The sequence below is a fragment of the Otolemur garnettii genome, unplaced genomic scaffold, assembly GCF_000181295.1.
Source record: "Otolemur garnettii isolate 467f Iridium unplaced genomic scaffold, OtoGar3 scaffold00164, whole genome shotgun sequence".
Lineage (NCBI taxonomy): Eukaryota > Metazoa > Chordata > Mammalia > Primates > Galagidae > Otolemur > Otolemur garnettii.
The window spans coordinates 1,657,351-1,658,748 of NW_003852559.1; the positions used below are offsets into that span (position 1 = coordinate 1,657,351).

The window sequence follows — 1,398 nt, forward strand, 5'->3', positions numbered from 1 at the left end:
TTTTTTTTTTTTTGGGGGGGGGGTCCCTCAACTGCCATGCAAGTGGGACACATACAGACATGATTCCATCTATTTTGGGAAACTTTCCTGAGCCTATAAATTTGTCTAAAGAATTAGCGGGGAACACCTGGTAGCATTATAGCGCTTATTTTTTTTTTTTTTTTTTTTTTTGGAGAGGGGGTCTCGCTCTTGCTCAGGCCGGTCTTGAATTCCTGAGCTCAGGTGATCCACCCGGCTTGGCCTCCCAAATAGAGTACTAAGATTACAGGTATAATCACCATGCCTGACCCATTTTAATTTTAAAAAAGTATCATAAAAGGATCTCAAAGCAGAAAAACAGAGGATGTAGAGAGGAAACTGATTTTGAGGAAGAGGAGACAACAGAAGGGCTGAGGAGAAAGGAAAAAGCCTCAACTAGAGAGAAGAGCTTAATAAAATTTGTCTAGGCCTGCTCAGTTTTTCTCTTGTCTTAGAATGTATGAAATATTATTCTGTTGGGCTGGGTAGATAAAATAAACAACTGAAAAAGTCAAACAAGTCAGCCTTAGTCTTTAATCTAATGGAAAAATAAGAAATGGGGAGAGGGGGAGTCTGTATAAATTTTACATTAAGCAACACCAAAAATCAACAAGCCCATTAACACTGATGATAAGACCACTTATAACATTTTTCCAACTTGTTGTAGATAGTTGAAATATTGTGGGGTTTTGTCTTTTCAAAACATTTAAATTACAATAACCGCCAAAGTTGTAAATCATCCAGCATATTTAAAGCTGCATATTCCATGTAAGCTCTATATTTTGCCTTATGATTTAAGACTGGCATGTTTCTACTTAACCAGTTACTTAACTGTTTGCCTGTGTTTTCTTACTGCAAAGAAGGAACTCATGTCTGTTATTTTCACAGGGAACGTGATGCAAATAAAATCAATTACATGTATGCTCAGTATGTCAAAAATACTATGGAACCACTTAATATCCCAGATGTCAGTAAGGATAAGAGATTTCCCTGGACAGTAAGTAACCCAATTTTAGACTTGAAGCTTAGAAGACTGTTCTGTACTTATAGTTAGATCAGATCTATACTTACAGTTACCCTTCAACTCAGGACTGGCCCTAGACTTGTCTGCTTGGCAGTGATCTGTGCTTTCCCTGATCTGATAAAGGAGAATAAAAAAGCCCATAACATGTACTGAGAGCTGTTTTTCTCTGTACTTTTTTCAGTTTTAATAACGTATAGTAATATATACTATCATATGCTAGTTGTGAAGTGATTTAACTATTACACAGTGTCATTGGCATTCATTAGATTTTATTGCTGGAGTTTCTGTTGTAGTCATAGAAATTAAGTTAGTTCTGTATGGTCCAAACTTATCCAATTGGTAATCTACCATAGGAA

At 36.3% G+C, this 1,398-nt stretch overlaps 1 protein-coding gene across 1 annotated transcript in view; it reads left to right on the forward strand.

The window, feature by feature from the left end:
- Positions 1-1,398, forward strand: part of PDE5A (phosphodiesterase 5A) — a 129,813-nt gene that overhangs the window by 74,840 nt on the left and 53,575 nt on the right. Inside the window, exon 7 of the mRNA XM_003800072.3 lies at positions 818-1,015. Within this exon, the coding sequence (XP_003800120.1) occupies positions 818-1,015 (198 nt within the window). The remainder of the gene's footprint in view (positions 1-817; positions 1,016-1,398) is intronic.